The 19,447-nt window shown below is 33.2% G+C and overlaps 1 protein-coding gene across 1 annotated transcript in view; it reads left to right on the top strand.

The window, feature by feature from the left end:
- Window positions 1–19,447, top strand: part of LOC134690144 (uncharacterized) — a 63,412-nt gene that overhangs the window by 13,745 nt on the left and 30,220 nt on the right. Inside the window, exons 5-10 of the mRNA XM_063550121.1 lie at window positions 2,350–2,421; window positions 4,947–4,998; window positions 8,519–8,749; window positions 11,927–12,466; window positions 14,137–14,243; window positions 16,485–16,938. Of these exons, the coding sequence (XP_063406191.1) occupies window positions 2,350–2,421; window positions 4,947–4,998; window positions 8,519–8,749; window positions 11,927–12,466; window positions 14,137–14,243; window positions 16,485–16,938 (1,456 nt within the window). The remainder of the gene's footprint in view (window positions 1–2,349; window positions 2,422–4,946; window positions 4,999–8,518; window positions 8,750–11,926; window positions 12,467–14,136; window positions 14,244–16,484; window positions 16,939–19,447) is intronic.

Consider the following 19,447-nt stretch of genomic DNA (forward strand, 5'->3'; position numbering starts at 1 on the left):
CGTTTCCAGTCGTGTCCGTGCATTTTCTCATGAACCATTCAACCAAAGCTTCCCAAATTTTAATATGTTGTTACTGGTGACAAAATGGAGGTCAAGTTCAATAATGACGATTTTGACTTTTACCGTTCAGGAGTTATGGTTCTTGAAAGATTGAAAAATGGTGTTTCCAGTCGTGTCCATGCATTTTCTCATGAACCATATGCATTCAACCAAAGCTTTTCAAATTTTAATATGTTGTTACTGATGACAAAATAAATGTCAAGTTCAATAATGACGATTTGGACTTTTACCGTTCAGGAGTTATGGTTCTTGAAAGATCGTAAAATGGTGTTTCCATTCACGTTGTTGCATTTACTCACAAACCATTCAATCTAAGCTTTGCAAATTTTTATTTGTTGTTACTGATGACAAAATAAATGTCAAGTTCAATAATGACGATTTTGACTTTTACCGTTCAGGAGTTATGGTTCTTGAAAGATCGTAAAATGGTGTTTCCATTCACGTTGTTGCATTTACTCACAAACCATTCAATCTAAGCTTTTCAAATTTTTATATGTTGATACTGATGACAAAATAGAGGTCAAGTTCAATAATGACGATTTTGACTTTTACCGTTCAGGAGTTATGGTTCTTGAAAGATCGTAAAATGGTGTTTCCATTCACGTTGTTGCATTTACTCACAAACCATTCAATCTAAGCTTTTCAAATTTTTATATGTTGATACTGATGACAAAATAGAGGTCAAATTTGATATTGACAATTTTCACTTTCACCAATCATCAGTAATGGTTCTTGTGATATTGCCAGGACACAAATAAATGCTTATAAATCCGGTTTGCTGTCGTTGTGACAGCCTCTTGTTGTAATATTTTATACCCTATTTTTCAATTAGATAAAGCTAAACTTAAATTGATCATCACTTTCTTTTTATATGTCTTTTAACATTCAGTTTTGAACAAATCAATTTGTTACATATACTTCACACGTATTTCTATCAAATCTGACATTATTACAAAGCAGCTTTAAAATAAAATTCATTCGAACTTTAAATGTGCAATAAAATATATATGCAAGTCGTCAACTGGTCGTGGCTAGATGCATATATCGTTGGACGACAGGTCCTAATTTTGTTGTTTTAAAACTTTTAGAAATATTAACGGAAATAAGGAATGAGTAAAGGGAAATAAATAAAAACAGAATGACTGAATTAAATAAAAGGATGTTCGATATAATGTATATTTCGTTTTATTTTTAAAATCTAAACGATGCTTTATTTTTATCTAGATTCCTAATCAAAATTATTAGAATGAGAATATAAATACCTTACAGCTTCTTTTACCGTCGATCCTGAAAAGTTTAATGTTATAAAACAATTTTAGCGTCTTTGACCTACTTTATCTTTTTATTCGGATACTTGTGGTTATCTATTCCAAGTTCAACGGGGACATTAAAATAATCTAGATTAGAACCCAAATGGAACCAAGAAGTCGGGTTGCAATAACCAAACAACCCGGATGTTGAACCAGTTACCATGGTTTCGAACCAAAGACCCGGATAGAACCAACTTTTACCAAGTTTCAGAACCAAACAACCCAGATGGAACCAATGTTTAGAACCAGAGTGCCCGGATAGAACCTTATTGCATTCGGAATTCTCATGACTTTTTATACCTTCAACATATTTTCCAAATCATTTATTTATTTAAATCTAGTATATTTACATATAACTTATACGATATCAGTGATAACACTCAAAACTACAAAATGCTGTAAAATAACAATAAACACACATAGGAGGGTGTGAATGTGGTATACAGAAAAGAAAATTTTGAGGGAAGGAAAAAACATTGAGAATAGAGAGAAATGGGCAAACAGATAATGAAAAGAAAATAATGGGGTTCAAACTTATAAAGAATATAAAATAATGGGGTGCTTAAGTATAAAAAAAACAACTTAAGAATGATTTGTTAAAATATAAAAAAAAAAAGATAGTTAAAAAGACATCCCAATCCTTACGACCCTCATGTAGACATAATGATGCATTTACCAATTAGAAAAACACTTCCAAAAAAAAATAGAAAAACCAAATGACGTAAGTTGGAGCATTATTTTATATGCTTTAAAAAAAAGTTAAAAGCCGTCTTAAAGGAACAGAAAAAATGGAAAAATAATCAGAAAGTTGTTGCATGAGTTATATTTTCTAATTGAAAATAATATGTTTAGCATCCGCAAAAATAAAATTAAACACCACTCAGCTACTACTTGTCTTACTAATTGTATGATAGCTGTGACACAAGTTTTATTTGTAATTAACAGATGAAAGCAATATAAAGATTTGTCTGTATTTCAGGGTGAGACTCCATACGATCTAGCAGCATCAAGAGCAAGGGGACAGTATAAAGAAGTGATGGAATACTTACAGGTACACATACTTTTGAATTACATATGCTTACACTTAGAATAAATCGGATACATATTAATTTACAAAATGTAAAGAGATATAAAGCTAAAAAAATAAATGACACTAAACCAGGATACCCCAGGAGAGTAAACAAGTTTTGAAAATTTCTGTTTATGAGACTTTAACACTAAAAGTATGTCTTAACTCATTCGCCCCCAAGAGATTTCTGGAAAATCAGGCATTTTCGAAAATTTGCAATCATATGCAAATTATATGCAAATTAGCAGACTCTTGATGCTGTAACTGGTGCTCATCTATTAAACTATATATTGGAATTTGGGGCGGATAGCATAGGTGGGGGTGGGGTAAGAGGTGGAATATTTTCTCATGGATTTACACCCACCCCCACTAAAACATGGTAACTTTCCGTCTATTTTTCGATTTTAAAACGACCTTGAGAGGTGAACATTGACAACACTGTGTTTCTTTGTCATTAGGCTAATACCTATAGTAACATCAGTTCATTCATGCTAACTGGGAGTTTGTGGGACTTAAGTGTCTTGTTGGGGAATTATTATTGTCAATTAAGGTCTGCCTAAATGTCCGTTTTTACTGATTTTTGGCAAAACGGTGACCTAGATTTTACAGACTAGATTCCTATTGGCCATATTATACCTTGTTGTGTTCCTGAACCATCTATGCATGCATTTATGATAGTAGTTTATACCTATACTCACTCCCAGTTACGTAGTGGTCATCAAAAGATGCCCACCCCTCTTGATTTTGGCTAGTTTTCATGTTTTTCCGATTTTGAACTCTTAAACGGCTTTCAAAGTGCCATATTTTCAAGAACAAACATCTTAGGAGAGTTTATAATGGACCATGAATTGCTTGGTTGAAGTTCCTGCTATCATGACAGTTCAGCTTGGGCAGTCCAAAAATAGTATGGAGGGTCATACGGGCCATCAAAGAATGGTTGTCGCCATCACGCCTACAGGCGGGATTAGGGGCTAAAGTGTTAAATAAAATGCTTTGTTAATTTTGCATTAGAATGAATAAAAATGAAGATAACTTTACTGCACTTTTAACTTGGCATACATAATTTTTGTTTTTCTTATGCAGCTAAAATACTGCAATCTGATTGGTTAATTACCACAGTGTAAATAACACCCCATCCTTGTTCACCTGGGGATAAATAAAAATTTGCCAAAATATCGGAGAAAAAATCAAAAATTTGCAAAATAAAGAAAAAAAAATTAAATGTAAAAAAAAAATTAAATCAAAAATATAAAAAATCAAAACGAAATATATTTGAAGATAAAATTTAAATAAAAAAAAAACAAAAAAAAACATTTTTTTAAGAATTTCCCACCAATAAAGTATTTGACAATACGCAGCAACATCTTCATTGAATTTCCATAAGCATTTGTCAATTTCACATCCCGGTTTAGAAATGAATTAAGGAATTGTTTCATTCGTCTCAACTCGGCCTATTCCGAGGAGAGTAGTGGCTTCTACCGAGGATTGCAGTATAGGAATTGTTAATAAGAAATAAATTCGTTATCTTGGTGTATTCAGGGGTGTTTGGAATTGTACACCGTTGAACATTTTGTACACCCCTGATTACACCAAGATAACTAATATTACTTCCTCAGGTATAATTTTACATAGCTCCACATCTTCAGGTAAACTCAATAAGCGATTGTAAAATTTTAAGTAAGCCAAGCTTAAAGTACAATGCAGTTTTCTACAAAATCCTAGTACAATCATGAAAGAGGGGGGATAGGAGGGGTCCTGATCCCGGATTCCCGGACTTACTAAAACGGAATCCCGAGGTCCCGAATTTTAATAAAGTAAATTCCGACGTCCCGAAATCCGAAAAAAAGGATTCCCGGATCCCGAAAGGGTCAATCCCGGAATCCCGAGCTTACAATTACCGATCCCGGAGTCCCGATAAAGGTCCTATCCCCCCTCATGAAAGTGTGATAGAATTTGCTACCAGGTTTGAGGTATACTCTGTGACTTGTATTAATCAAACAGTGATCCTCAACTCGGCAGTTAATATAGTTATAACAGTGATGCTAAGCCTACTTATTTAGCATACCTTTCCCATATGGCCTAGTGAGCTTTTCTTATCCCTTGGCGTGGACAGCATTTGCAAATCAACATGAAGCAAGTATATGTCTACAAGGGGATGATCCAAATTAAAAAAACACCTGTACACTTTAAACTATAACTCTCTTTTTACTCCGGGCCACATATTTCCTGAAAAATATGTTTCATATAGAATATTTGGGGGGTTGATATTTTATAATTTTAATAGTTCAACAAGTTTAGTGTCTGTGACATGAGAAATATAAAAAAGAAGATGTGGTATGATTGCCAATGAGACAACTGTCCACAAGAGACCAAAATGACACAGACATTAACAACTATAGGTCACCGTACAGCCTTCAACAATGAGCAAACCCCATACCGCATAGTCAGCTATAACAGGCCCTGATAAGACAAACATATAATGACACTGCATATTCCTTGTTTTTTAGACTGTCATGTCAGAAAAATCATTAGGCGTGACTGCTGGAATAGGGATAGAAGGTAATTTTTATTTCATTATATGTTGATGATTACTCTAGGAATTTCAGAATAACAACATTTTACAATGTACATGATGTATCTGTACGACGTCATGCAATTAACTGCAATGTATTGATGAGATTTATCACTATAAAATAGATAATAACAAACTATGGTGCTATATAGTGTTAGCAGCTTTCCAATATATGAAATGCACCACATAGTAAGCACCATCACATGTATGGTCTTCTGTTGGAAGCTATAGTACATGTGTATCCGTACTTGCAGGCAATATTCTACCTTGCTAGAATTATTTCCCCAAGAAAAGGGTAGCCATTTTATACTACAGTCTGACATAATATTGATAGAATCCATTTATGTTTTTCTAACCTGTGACAAAAGTCCTATAATGTGAGACGTAAGGATTACAATCCATTCATGATCATGTCATGGATCACTGATCAAAGTACATGTTCCGTTGTCTAGTCGGTATCTCAGCTGCTATAATCAGTAAATAAACTATATGTGCATGATGGATATAATTTTTGTAAAGTGATCATTTCTGTCTGGCAGATTTCACCTTACCTTGACCTGAGTTTTATGTTGAATTGGTCAATGTTGAGTTTTTGTGTTTAGATATAAGAAGATGTGGTATGAGTGCCAATGAGACAACTCTCTTTCCAAGTCACAATTTGTAAAAATAAACCATTATAGGTCAATGTTAAGTTTTCATAGTAAGTGTTTGTTTCCCAGGTACTTAAAACATTAATTCATCTTGGTATTTAAAAAGACTGTATGGCATACATGTCTGTATGGCAGAGTTGATGAAATCTTTTCATGTTGGGGAGTTTTGTGGCCAAATATATGTTGTGGGTTTTTCTCATCATTAAAGGCCTTGCTATTACCTATTATTTCGTATGTCAAAGTATTTGAAACCTGGTGGATAGTTGTATCATCATGATCATTGAAAATCATACCACATCTCCTTATTTTTATTTTTACCTCAATTTCATTGTTCATTGGCATGATTGGTCAAAGTTAGTTTTTTGGTTATGTCTATTTCGCAGATACGATAAGCAAAATGTGAACTATATACTTAGTTAATGGAATAAAAATAGGATGTTCATATATACAAAACAAACTCATCATAGATAACAGGACTTAATTTTGTATACAAAAGACTCATCAGTGACGCTCTCATCCAAAAAAGTTTAAAAGAAGCCTAAAAAAGGTACGAGTTGACGAGCATTTAGGACCAAAATTTCTAAAAGTTTTTCCAAATACAGCTAAGGTAATCTATGCCTGAGGTAGAAAAGCCTTAGTGTTTCTAGAATTCAAATTTTTGTAAACAGTTAATTTATGAATACAACCATATCAATGATAATTCATGTCAGCACCAAAAAGTGCTAACTACTGGGCTAGTGATACCCTCGGGGAAATAAATCTCCACCAGCAGTGGCATCGACCCAGTGGTTGTAAATAAACTCATCATAGATAACAGGACTAAATTTTGTATATGCGCCAGACGCACGTTTCATCTACAAAAGACGCATCAGTGACGCTCTCATCCAAAAAAAAACCTAACTGTTTGCAGATACTTGATATTTTCTCTCAAATATTGCAAAACAGAATACCTTCATATTTGGTCAGCAGCTTATTTGATGAGTTGTAACATGTTTACACATTTATTAGCTCACCTGGCCCAAAGGGCCAAGTGAGCTTTTCCCGTCATTTTGCGTCCGGCATCCGTCGTCCTACGCGTTAACTTTTACACAAATCTTCTCCTCTGAAACATTTTGAGAACATTTTCCTGTTTTTGGTTATTATTTGTGGCCAACTTGGCCGCAGTCATCATTGGGGTATCTTGTTTAAAAAATGTGTCCAGTGACCCTGCCAACCAACCATGATGGCCACCATGGCTAAAAAAAGAACATAAGGGGAAAATGTAGATTTTGGCTTATTACTCTGGAACCAAAGCATTTAGAGCAAATCTGATATGGGTATAAAAAATTATCAAGTCAAGATCTATCTGCCCTGAAATTTTTCGATGGATTGGACAACTGGTTGTTGGGTTGCTGCTCCTGAAATTTTAGATGAATCGGACAACTGGTTGCTTTGATGCTGCCCCTGAATTGGTAATTTGAAGAAAATTTTGCTGTGTTTGGTTATTATCTTTATTATAATGATCAGTTGACCCTTAAGGAGTAATTGCCCTTTATAGTCATTTTTTACCAATTATTCGTAAATTTTTGTTATCTTTTACAAAAACCTTCACCTGTAAGACTACTGGAACAAATTTAACCAAAATAAGTCAGAATCATTTTTAGGATATCTAGTTTAAAAGATAAGTGGGGTGACCCAGCCAACCAACCAAGATGGCCGCCATGGCTAAACATAGAACATAGGGGGAAACTGTTGGCTTATAAATCTAAAACAAAAGCATTTAGAGTTTATCACTGTGTTAAATCGTTTATCAATTTAATCTATATCTGCCGATAAATTTTCAGATGAATTAGACAACTGGTTGTTGGGTTGCTGCCCCCAATTGATATTTTTTAAAGAAATTTTTGCCAATTTTGGTTATTATCTTAAATACTGTATAATCATATATAGGGATAAACTGTAAACAGCAATAATGTTCAGCAAAATAAGATCTACAAATAAGTCAATGTCACCAAATGGTCAGTTGTCCCATTAAGGAGTTATTGCCCTTTATAGTCAATTTTTGACAATTTTCATTAATTTGGTAAATTTTTGTAAATTTAAAAAAAATATTATCCTTCCTATCTAACATGTCTAAAGGGCCAAGTTTATTAATGATAGAGAAAATTGTAGGCAATGCTCAGTAAAGTAAGATCTAAAAACATATTACCATCACCAAAAGACAATTTTGTCATAAATCCATCTGTGTCCTTTGTTTAATATGCATATAGACCAAGGTGAGCGACACAGGCTCTTAAGAGCCTCCAGTTTAGTTGACATTAGGCATTTTTGTTAGTGAATATTTCTGTTATATAATCATTGTATATAAATATTGAATATATTTTTTTTTAAAGTATGCATAATTTTATCATGTTATCACTTTGCACTTTAACTGAATTTTGAATGAATGGCAAAAAATGAAGAGTAACACTTACAATCAAGCCACAGTAAAGAGCTTAAAACATCTAAAACTGCTCAACAAATTTGATACAAACTTTGAATGAAAAAATACTTAGTTTGCCAGAAAATAAATTGTTATTCAATTTTTTGTTGATCATCTAGCAAGCATGCCTGCTGAAGCTAAATTAAAACTAGAGTTAAATCAAATAGTTATCCATTATGTTTAAAACTGCAGTATGGTTGAAAAGTTAATCAAAATTGTCCAAAAAAATCCCTATTGAAATTATTTCCCTTTAATAATCAGCGGTTTAACTTAAATTAGGAATATTTTTTTTTTAACTGGAATAATACTATTTAGCCACTATTTATATGGTGTAGGCACAGATTTTTTGGACATCACAGCTATACATCAATAATTGGAAAATTTGTATTTATACAGATTCCGTCCGATCTGCCATGTTGAACAAGTTGCTTGGCAGTGGAAGCTACCAATCTTTTGACATGCGCTGTATGGTAACCGGCCAGTTTTCGGTAGGGAAATCAAGTTTAGTCAAGCTTTTAGTTGGGGAAAGTGTTCCAGAAGGGCGACATGCGACCGATGGGATTACCCTCATTGAAGGTCGCTGTGGACTTGATATCGACACCAGAAGTTGGATCATGATTGATCCAGGTAGGAATACACATTTACATATATATATATATGGATTGAACATTGTATTCATTTAAAGTATGCATAAGGTATTGTTTTACAGGTAACTGAGGTAGGCAAGTTATATTTTGTAAAGAAATGGCTGTGATCAGAAGTTTCAGTTGTATGCTAGTCAACCTTATCTCCATCATCTCTGTATGTTCCTGTTCCAAGTCTGCAATTCAGTGATTGCTGTTGGTTTCTTTATGTTATTTCTGTTCAGCATTAATTGTTTTGTCATTAGTTTGGCTGTTGGTTTATTATGCCCCATCTTGGGGCATTATATTTTTTGGTCTGTGCGTCCATTCGTTCGTCTATCCATCGTCAGGTTAAAGTTTTGGGTCAAGGTAGTTTTTGATAAATTAAATTATCTTTGCATTATGATTTACTAAGCATATATCTATATATGTAACACTCCCAAATGTGTCCATCCCCCAAATTTAAACGTGTCTGATAATTGTTGTTCGCCAAACGTGTCCACTAATTAATGCTAGAAAGTTACATGTTTTTAGCGCTAATACATGTTTGTCGTTTACGAAGTGAATACATCACACTTCAAACTGATATTTTATAGTGTGTCTTTCTATGTTGTGATGTTACACTATTGTTTCAGATAAAGGTGAAGGTATGGTACCATTAAAACGTTTAAACTTGCTGCAATTTTTTGCACCTGTCCTAAGTCAGCAATCTGATGTTCAGTAGTTGACGTTTGTTTATGTGGTTCATATAAAGGTTTCTCGTTTCTGATTTTTTTAACATAGTTTAGACTGTTAGTTTTATCAGAGACATATAATACATATATTGTATTGTATTATATGTCTCTGATAAAACTAACAGTCTAAACTATGTTAAAAAAATCAGAAACGAGAAACCTTTATATGAACCTCTGGTTTTATCGTTTGAATGGTTTTACACTAGCTAGTATTTTATATTATAAGCTTGTAGTTGTTGTGAGCTAAGGATCCCTGTTGAAGACCATACATTGACATACAATGGTTTACTTTTATAAATTGTGATTTGGATGGAAAGTTGTCTCATAAGCACTCCTACCATGCTTCCTATATCTATTGTCCTCAATGAGGTCAAAAACGTTTACGGCAGTTGCATCAGGGAACATACAAATAATGTTAGTACAGATGAATTAGTCGTTTACTGAGTGAATAATTTTGTATTATTAAACTCCGATGATCCCTTTTTTTATATCATATTCCTGTCTGCGACTATTGCACAGCGGGCTTTCAATTTATAGAATTGAAATCCCCTTTTTCAACAGTTCTGAGACAAACTGGTCTACAGGCTTTTATTTAAATTTTAGGTTTCGAGCATCACTAAAGACACACGAACAAGATACATAAACATCCAGTGACACATATTTCATTCATTATTTGAACTACATCACGTTAACAATAAATACCATAGATAGGTTCTATAATTATACCAGGAATTTTTTATTGGGCCTGAATTTTTACGGTTATTTCCTCCATAGTGACACCTTCTGACGCCCCTCCCTTTACTCCATAATGACGCCTTTTGACGCCTGTGTAGTACCTCAGTTGAAACACTTTGACAACAAAGTGTCAGCAGTAGACTTATTAAAATTTGTTTCCAATATGAAAAGGAATATCACAGGAATATCTAACTTAAATTCATTTGTTGAAATACTTGTTTTTCGCAATGCATTAATACTTTAAAGCATATTTTCGCCATTTTATTGAAAGTACATCAGACATGTCAGATGAAAGTTTTTTGACATTTTTTATTCACTTAATTGGTAATTGTAAAAGGTTTTGACTGACTCGGTCATTAAAAACGCTCAAACTCAAGCTTAAATATGAAAACAAATTCTATCAAATATACCATTAAAAGTCACTTTTCAGATGATTTTTTGTCTAAATGGAAGTAGCTGCATTCGTGTTCACTCTCAACATTTATATATAATATGTATTGTCATTAAATACAACATATATTTAAATATTAAGAATGAACACAAGTGTGGCCACTTCCATTTTAGACAAAAAACTTCTTAAAATTAGCATAAATGTGAAGATATAATCATACGTTTTTTGATAGAGTTAAGTCTGCCAATTGATATTTTATCGTATGTTTTTCTATGTTGTGATGTTATGCTATTGTTTCAGAAAAAGGGAGAAGGTTTGGATCCATTAAAATGTTTAATCCCGCTGAAAATGTTTGCACCTGTCCTAAGTCAGGAATCTGATGTACAGTAGTTGTCGTTTGTTTATGTAATATATATGTGTTTCTCGTTTCTCGTTTTGTTTATATAGATTAGACCGTTGGTTTTCCTGTTTGAATGGTTTTACACTAGTAATTTTGGGGCCCTTTATAGCTTGTTGTTTGGTGTGAGCCAAGGCTCCGTGTTGAAGGCCGTACTTTAACCTATAATGGTTTACTTTTTAAATTGTTATTTGGATGGGGAGTTGTCTCATTGGCACTCACACCACATCTTCCTATATCTATATAAGAATTTTTGCATGAAAAAATGATGCTAGTACCTGATGCATGTACATTGTATTATCAATAACAGCCCATATTCATGTAACAAAAAAATGTTTCTTTCCAATAAATAAGTAAAAGTTAACAATTTAACAACTTTGTAAAAACACGATATTTTAGGGCCAAAAAGGGGTCTTACCGGGCCTACTCCTTTAGTAGCGAGTACAGACCGATTGTTTACAATTTCAGTAAGACACTGCTTCAATATCCATTATGTAGTAGAGGCCATTTTAAATACCTGGTTGAAAGTTCTGTATTTCTATTTTTTGATAAAATAGTAAAATGAGAACCGGTATACGTTAATGAGACAGTAATAAGCAAATAACAGAAGTATTTTTAATATGGACACGAATAATCTTTCAGTAAATAAAAAAAACATTAAGCTTGTTATAGACACGTTTGGGGCATTGGGTATGTTTGGTTGTTTATTAAAAAATGGACATATTTGGGTGTTCATACAAATGACACACCTTTGCACCCTTTTACGTTAAGAAATGTTTCACAGTTCAGTGACGTCATGTGGACACATTTGGGAGGATGGACATGTTTCTAAGTGTTACATACAATGACTATGTCACTGAAAAGTCTTTACCAAAGTGTATCTATTTGTATGTAATAAATAACACCAATTTTTTTTTCATACAGCAACTTATAATGCCTTGGATGTTGTATACAATAAGGTGTTAATGACCTCCATAGAAGAGGATGAAAGTAAACAAGCAAAAACACCAGAAAATCAGGAACCAGATGCAAAACATGTTGATAGTCAAAATGCAGAAGATAATCCTTCTCAGAAGTCACAAGCTACCAAGTCAACATCTTGGCCTGTGCACGACTCGAGTGAACCCTCTACACAGCCACAAACAGCCCAATCTTTATCACCACAAACGCCCTCTAGTGAGTCTAAAAAACAGCAAATGAAAAAGAAAATGACAACTAAAATGACCAAAAAAGAAATAAGAAAGAGAATGGAGAAAGTTCTTAAAAGTGGGAAATATAAAATGAAAGTTGGCAGACTCATCTTCTGGGACTTTGGTGGACAGTATGTCTATTATACAACACACCAGACATTCATGACTTACAGAGCTTTGTTTCTAGTAGTTTTTGATGGTAGTAAGAGAATAAATGACGAAGTCCCTGATGTACTGTGTTTTCCAGGGCAGCACATGACACCAACCCCTGCAGGTAATTAATGTTAATTAAAATTGTAATATCTATTTGACTGAACAGGCTTAAAAAAATTGGCAATGAACATAATGATAATTAAAAACTAATTGTTCAGAGAACAATTGAAAGTCTTTCAACCTCAAAATACACCTATTTTGATATATAAATATAAAAAGTTGGTTAAAATGTCATTTTTGGTGTCAGACAACAGCTTACTTTACTGATTCAAAAGAAATTATTGTTTCAAAAACTTTTTATTATAGTAAAAGATAATTTGCCATTTCCTCAGTTTCCTGTTTGAAAAAAATCTCTTCTGGTATTACAATATAGGTCACTTGACGCTGATTCCCAAAAAAATATGGTTTTAAATACTTTTTTTTATTAAATTAATGCAAAAAAGACAACTTTAGGTTTACTACAGGTCACTTCCGGTTGACTTTTTTTTAAGAACATGTGTATTCCTACTTAATGCAAAAAGACCCAATATCTTAAACATGCCTCAAATGAAGTTACAGAAAAGGTAAAAATCTAAAGCATTATATTTACATATTTGTCCTTGACCTCAATTTCAAGGTCACCAAGCAAGAACCTTAGTCATTTCAAAAGACTTTAGATCTCTACTATGTATTGTTTATAAGATAAATATAACCATACATCTTATTTCTAACATTTTAGGATAGAAAACTCCTAGTAAAAGTAAATTGTTTTCTATGAAATAATTTCCTGTTATGACATATCGCAACTAACAATTTAGTGAAAATCTTATGTCGATATATATTACAGTTTTTTAAGAGTAGCATGCACAAGCAAAAGCAAAAAATTAGAACATGACCTTGACTATATTTTCTTTTTTGTTTATCATGGACCCTAGGTCTTTTATCATCTATCATGCTTATGGTTTATGCGTTACTATCACATTTATTTATGTCAAATACATAAAGGGAGATAACTCTCATACCGAATCTTCAGAACTCTTCAATCAAAATAATTCTCGACATTCTTCAATTTGGTAAAACTATATTTGTGCAATCTTTTTACTGTTGCAAATTAGCACAAGAAAAACAGTGTTCTGGGAGATTACTACTACATAGTAAAGTGTTCGGTGAAGAGGTGTCCGTTTCTAAAGCCTAAAATATGTTCGATATCATAAACCAAATACCAAAGCAACATCGTGCAAAACAAAACTTCACAAGAAAAAAAATTAAAAGGAAGACATTTTTTTTTGTTTTTGTCTATACATATAGAATTATTCAAATTGTCAGAATACAATGTTTTTTGTATTAAAGTTATTTACGAAGATTGTAAGCAGTTTTAAAAGAAAACAGAGCATTGAGATGTACTGTACATTAAAATACAACATATCAACAAATTTTTACTTGTAATAAGTTAAAAGATTAAGTGCTAATTCCAGGTAACCCTTCAGTACAGAGAATTTTGGTTGGGTTCGTGTTTTTCAATCTATAGTTTTCTGTGTAATGTTTTGTATACTGTTGTTTTTCTTTTTGAACATAATTTTTGTATTCTATTATTGAACTTCTGGTTTTTGATTGTCTCCCTTTTACAAAACCTCATAGAATGGTATAAATAACGTAATTAGCTCATGCACTCATATTAAAGTGTTTATAAATTGATTGAAATGCATTACAAATTAAATCTTAGTTGTATTTTAGCTTTATTCTTTTTTTCAGTCTTTTTACTGCACTGGGTAAACTCAATTCTGACCTATTGTAAGGTGGTGTATGCTGGCATCCCTAAGATCTTGTTTGTTGCTACCCATAAGGACAAGGTACCAGTGGTAAGTGAACAAGTTATAAATAGGTCGTGTTTACAGGTATTCCTTAGATCTTGTTTGTATGCACCCATAAAGACAAGGACTACCAGCTTGTTTTTAGCTCACCTGGCTCCTGAAACTTCTGGGCCAAATTAAACCAAACTTAGCCACAATCATCATTGGGGTATCAAGTTTAAAAAATGTGTGGCGTGACCCAGCCAACTAACCAAAATGGCCGCAACAGCTAAAAAAAGAACATAGGGTAAAATGCAGTTTTTGGCTTATTACTCAAAAACCAAAGCATTTAGAGCAAATCTGACATGAAGTTAATTGATTATAGGGTCAAGATCTATCTGCCCTGAATTTTCCGATGAATCGGACAACCTGTTGTTGGGTTGGTGCCCCTGAATTAGTGATTTTAAGGATATTTAGCTGTTTTTGGTTATTATCTTGAATATTTTTATAGATAGAGATAAACTGTAAACAGCAATAATGTTCAGCAAAGTAAGATCTACAAATAAGTCAAATGACTGAAATGGTCAATTGACCCCTTTAGGAGTTATTGGCCTTTATAGTCAATTTTTAACCAATTTTCGTAAATCTTAGTAATCTTTTACAAAAATCTTCTCCTCTGAAACTACTGGGCCAAATTAAACCAAACTTGGCCACAATCATCATTGGGGTATTTAGTTTGAAAAATATGTGGCGTGACCCGGCCAACTAACCAAGATGGCCACCACGGCTAAAAATAGAACATAGTGCTAAAATTCAGTTTTTGGCTTATTACTCAAAAACCAAAGCATTTACACTGAACTGTTAAAGCAAATCTGAAATGAAGTAAAATTGTTTATCATGTCAAGATCTATCAGCCCTGACATTTTCAGATGAATCGAAAAACCTGTTGTTGGGTTGCTGTCCCTGAATTGGTAATTTTAAGGAACTTTTGCTGTTTTTTGTTATTATCTTGAATATTATTATAGATAGGGATAAACTGTAAAAAGCAATAAATGTCGGCAAAGTAAGATCTACAAATAAGTCAACATGACCGAAATGATCAGTTGTCTCGTTTAGGAGTTATTGCCCTTTATAGTCAATTTTTAACCATTTTTCATAAATCTTAGTAATCTTTAACAAAAATCTTCTCCTCTGAAACTAATGGGCCAAGATCATTATAGATAGAGATAATGGTAAGCAGCAAGAATGTTCAGTAAAGTAAGATGTACAAACACATCACCATCACCAAAACACAATTTTGTCATGAATCCATCTGCGTCCTTTGTTTAATATTCACGTAGACCAAGGTGAGCGACACAGGCTCTTTAGAGCCTCTAGTTTAAATCATTTTAAAATAATATGTCATCCCTTTTTTCGTCCCAGAGGGTATCACCAGCCCAGTAATAGGCACTTCGATGTTGATCTGAATATCAATTATATGATCATTTTTTTAATCTTACTGTTGACAAATCTATAAATCATTCAAAATACTTAGGATTGTCGTATCCCAGTCATATATTACCTTGGCCGTATTTAAACAGTTTTTTTGGATTTGTAGATGCTTAATCATGTCAATGCTCTTCACCTTGTACTTGTTTGGCTTTATATCTAGTTCAATCTGAGCGTCACTGGTGAGTCTTATGTAGACAAAACACGCACCTGACGTATCAAATCATAAGCTTTGATAACTATTCAACAAAGGACATCCCACAACAAAGTATACAATAATAGAACTCAAGAAAAAAATCTCTGTTTTGTTGATCTTGCATTGCTGATTATGAAGACTGTTTAATTGCTCTCCATCTTCCTTAGTTTTTACTCAAAATACAAAAAAGGTTAAACAAAAACAATCCACATTTTAGGGCAATCCCTTTGTCCAAAAAATGTAAAGCCTGGTATCTTTGATTTTTTGGGTTAGAAAAAAATGTGTCACAATCCTCAAATTTTCCAAGGTTTTACCTTAGTATAGACTATAAGCACAATCAATACATGAATGACAACTATAATATACATAAAGTATGTTATGTACATGCCTTTAGAAACAAATACAAAAAAGTAACAAGAGTTGTTGTGTAACTATCTATGACACATATTTTATAAAACAAAACAAAAAACGATATTCTTGTACAACAGTATTGTCAATGATTGTATAGGCACTTTAAACAGTTCTTTAAATAATAATTATATCATATTGTTCTAAAGAGAAAAGTATGACGTTAACATCATAATCAGCCTTAAAATCTGTACTTAATGATGATTATTTTTTGGCAGGAGGATGTAGAAACCAGACGTGCTCTGTTGTACAGCGAAGTAGAGGAATTATTTAAGGATCACGAGGGCAGAACTCATCTTGTTCTTGACAAACAAATATTTGTCAATGCCACTGATAAAAATGATCAAGAAATTGAAACCCTGAAGAAAGCCATTACAGAGCTTACTTTCGACCATCCGTGTTGGGGGGAGAAAATGCCGAACGCATGTGTTCCCCTTGAACTCGAGATTGCTGAAATGGTAGCTACAGGAAAGCAGATCCTGCGATTGGTAGAACTTGAAGAATTGAATTCAATCAGCAAGGTGTCTGTCCTGGATTTAGAACAACTTCATGACTTCCTACACTTCCAACATTCTCTTGGGAAGCTTATCTACTTTGATACCCTTCAGCTCCGAGATCATGTTATAATTAACCCGCTACTCATGGTGGAGGTTATGAGATCTTTTGTGACAGGTATTTATCAATTGAAAACTAAAAGTTGCTGTCTTATTTCGTGTGAATACCATGGTTGTAATTAATCAGACCATTGACCAAAACTGTTTTATGGCTTTTATTTCATGTTCATGCTGATAAATATCATGTTTCTTATGTGTATGTTCTTATGGATTTCTTTATTATCCTTCGATGTTGCCCACAATGTTAATATAAATTGTAACCCTTTTTTATGAGCATCTATCCGTCTGCACATCAATATTCAGACACTGTTTACGATTAGGTTTTGCTTACTTGGTAGGATTGGCTGTCGTTAAATTTTCTACACCCTTAATCATAAGTTCTATTAAGCATTTTTTACTATATTAAATGAATTCATACCTGGTTGGATAAGTCATATTTTTTTCTCCGTACATTATTAAAATTGATAAAGGTAATGGGGAATGTGTCAAAGCGACAACAACCTGACCATAGAGCAGACAACAGATTTTTGTATGAATAGGCTAAGCATTCCTGTATTCTTATCAACATGCAGACTTTTTATACGTTCAGGTATTTCACATCCAATTTTTTATGGAAATATTCTTTATAAAGCACAAAGGTGTCAGTATTCACCTCAGAAACTTACAAAACCTTTAAATAGACTGATTAAGAAGGGATATAATTACGATACTGTTGTCAAGTCATTAAAGATTGCATATTTTGGCGTTAATATTGAGTCACTGATAAGGTCTTTGCGTCGGAACTAAAGACATTTATTCTAAAAACAGTTGTTGGCATGACACGGGTTATGTTCTTCTCATATATGTTATGATGGTATGATACTAAACCCCTAACGGGAAGGATTGTACCTGATATTCATATGATGAAACCATAATCTTTCAGTCAGTTTAATTGAAGTCTGGAGCTGGCATGTCAGTTAACTGCTAGTAGTCTGTTGTTATTTATGTATTATTGTCATTTTGTTTATTTTCTTTGGTTACATCTTCTGACATCAGACTCGGACTTCTCTTGAACTGAATTTTAATGTGCGTATTGTTATGCGTTTATTTTTCTACATTGGTTAGAGGTATAGGGGGATGGTTGAGATCTCACAAACATGTTTTACCCCGCCGCATTTTTGCGCCTGTCCCAAGTCAGGAGCCTCTGGCCTTTGTTAGTCTTGTATTATTTTTATATTAGTTTCTTGTGTACAATTTGGAAATTAGTATGGCGTTCATTATCACTGAACTAGTATATATTTGTTTAGGGGCCAGCTGAAGGACGCCTCCGGGTGCGGGAATTTCTCGCTACATTGAAGACCTGTTGGTGACCTTCTGCTGTTGTTTTTTATTTGGTCAGCTTGTTGTCTCTTTGACACATTCCCCATTTCCATTCTCAATTTTATTATCATCTGCATTTAACATACACTTCTTAAAAACTCCTGATGAACTTGCAAATTTTCTTTTCTGAAGCGGCGCTTCCGTGTTGGTTGGTATGTATGATATTATGACATCAGAAATCTAAATTAAGCAAGAATTTTTTATATAGGTCGTCAATATACAGATAAATAGAAAGATAGCGTCAATATCCGTAAAAATAGAAACAAGGCGTCAGATACGAACAATAACTTTGATTGTCATATCCGACAAAAACAGTTAAATGATACACCATATGTTATATTTTAAATAATGTCCTCGACTGCAAACAAAAAATTTGCCATGGCTAAAAAAGGATAACATGCAATTTTTGTCTTTTATCCTAAAACATGTAAAAGACAGATCAAGTCTGACAAAAGCAGACTTGTTTATAATGTTACGTTCTACCTTCTCTTTATCAACATCAAAACTGTCAGATGACTTCTGTACCAGTTATCATGAGTATTGCCATTAGAAATTGGACGCTTACTTTTATTTGTTTTTGATAATTGAATGTCATTTTGAATACATAGACCATTTGGAAGAAAAGTTCATCCTCATAAGGATTTTGTGTAATAATTTTTAGTCTACAATATTATACTTTTTTTTATTTGACCATAGTATATCTGGTTGGAACTTTAAAGCATATTTTGCCTATCGTACCACAATGACATAAGCCATAATTGGGATCACATTCTAAAAGGTGGGCGAAAGATAAGTGAAAGACATTCAAAGTTGTATGTCGATTATAAGCCCACATAATTATTATGACAGCCTTTACAAGGTACAGAAAAAGATATCGTGTATACTAGTACTAAACAGGGATTATTGACAGTTGATGATACATGCTACTGTACCTAATTTTATAATTTGTCAGGAATATTACACATGGTTTGTTTAGAATCTGACAACATGCAATCTTTTGTTTGCTTTAGTACCCACCTTTTACTCACCTTGCAGCGTTCATGCATTATATTGTTTGGACATCTACGGGTGTGGGAGTTCTTGTTACATTGAAGACCCATTGGTGGCCTTCGGCTGTTGTCTACTCTATGTTCAGGTTGTTGTCGCTTTGACACATTCCCATTTCCTTTCTCAGTTTTTGGGCATCATTATTTTTATGCCCCACCTAC

This window comes from Mytilus trossulus, chromosome 11 (assembly GCF_036588685.1).
Source record: "Mytilus trossulus isolate FHL-02 chromosome 11, PNRI_Mtr1.1.1.hap1, whole genome shotgun sequence".
Classification (NCBI taxonomy): Eukaryota; Metazoa; Mollusca; class Bivalvia; order Mytilida; family Mytilidae; genus Mytilus; species Mytilus trossulus.